Below are 1,437 nucleotides of genomic sequence, written 5' to 3'. Positions count from 1 at the left end.
CCTGGAGAAGGATGTCATGCTTGGTAGGATGGAGGGTCGAAGAAAGAGGGGGAGGCCTTCAACGAAATGGATTGACACGGTGGCTGCGATGATGGGCTCAGGTATAGCAGGGATTGTGGAGCTGGCACAGGATCGGGCAGTGTTTCATTCTGCTGTGCATGGGGTCGCTATGAGTTGGAAGCGACTCGATAGCACCTAACAACAACAACAAGGTAGAGAAGCATGCCTCTGTTTGTATCTCATATAGCTTAAAATATTTTATCAGGGACTTTTCAGGCTACAGGAAATAATGCCCATAATTTAGAAAATTAAGTTATTAAGCATGATTAAAGGAAATGATCATGTTTGAAATTTTGGTTGAAGAAACCACATCAAAAACTATGTATAAAATTCTTTTAAAAGCACACCTCAGGAAGAGAACAACCATGATGTGTTAGATAATGCTACATAAAGACCTGGCAGGATTTAATATAATACAGTTTGACTGGACATAGCCCAGAGAAAATCAAGCTAAAATGGGGTAAAAGTAAGGAGTGTAGTATAAGAAATAATGGTCATAAAGAATCAATCTAATGATTCAGGAAAGTGAAAAACTAAGAAATAAAAGCAAGCCCAAAACTGGTGGAGTGAAGGTCAAATTCAAACTACCAGTACTAGGTTCCAAAAAACCAAACTCACTCCCATGAGTTGACTCTGACTCATAACGACCTCCAGTGGGTTTCTGAGGCAGTAAATCTTTATGGAAGTAGATTGCCCCATTTTTCTTCTGCAGAGCGGCTGATGGGTTTGAACCACCAACCTCTGGTTAGCAGTCAAATGCCTTAGGCACTATGCCACCAGAGCTCCCAGCCATACTAGGTTAGACTTAGGAACTAGGTTTCCTGTGCCCACCAAATATTTAAGAACAGTAGTATAGCCTATAAAAGACCCTTAAAGAGCCTCAAGACCTATTTTACTCTGGTCCTCTTTCCTATTGCTTTTTAAAAATATTTAGTTAGAAATTATCCCATGCTGGAGAGTAGTATGACAGCAACTTCAAGAAGCAAAATGACTTGTTCTGCTTAAACGCTAGAAACTTCAGTTCATCCAACCCTTGCAGACAAGATAACACCCTGGACATGGCCTCAAAGATCGACATGTCAAGCCCAGTGTGCCTCATTGAGAACATTAATGAGCAACTGATGGTTAATAAGGAAGCTTTGAACATCTTGTCTGGCATCAAGCAGCCTCTTGTGGTGGTGGCTATTGTGGGCCTCTACCGCACAGGCAAATCCTACCTGATGAACAAGCTAGCTGGGAAGAAACGCGGTAAGTGGTACCAGCAAAGTTCTGCTGAGTCCCCCCTCTCTTCACTCCTGCTGCACACTATCTAGTGTGGTAGTTTCAGAAGATAATAGACAAGGGGATAGATATTGAAAGCTAATATCTAGGCTCCAA

At 41.9% G+C, this 1,437-nt stretch overlaps 1 protein-coding gene across 1 annotated transcript in view; it reads left to right on the top strand.

Annotated features, from left to right (window-relative positions):
• Positions 1 to 1,118: 1,118 nt before the first annotated feature.
• Positions 1,119 to 1,437, top strand: part of GBP5 (guanylate binding protein 5) — a 38,188-nt gene continuing 37,869 nt past the window's right edge. The window contains exon 1 of the mRNA XM_042782827.1: positions 1,119 to 1,308. Coding sequence (XP_042638761.1) covers positions 1,119 to 1,308 — 190 coding nt within the window. The remainder of the gene's footprint in view (positions 1,309 to 1,437) is intronic.

This window comes from Orycteropus afer, unplaced genomic scaffold (assembly GCF_000298275.1).
Source record: "Orycteropus afer afer isolate SDZICR_OR568_19922 unplaced genomic scaffold, OryAfe1.0 scaffold00482, whole genome shotgun sequence".
In the NCBI taxonomy this organism is placed as follows: Eukaryota; Metazoa; Chordata; class Mammalia; order Tubulidentata; family Orycteropodidae; genus Orycteropus; species Orycteropus afer.
This window is presented reverse-complemented; position numbering and strand designations above follow the sequence as displayed.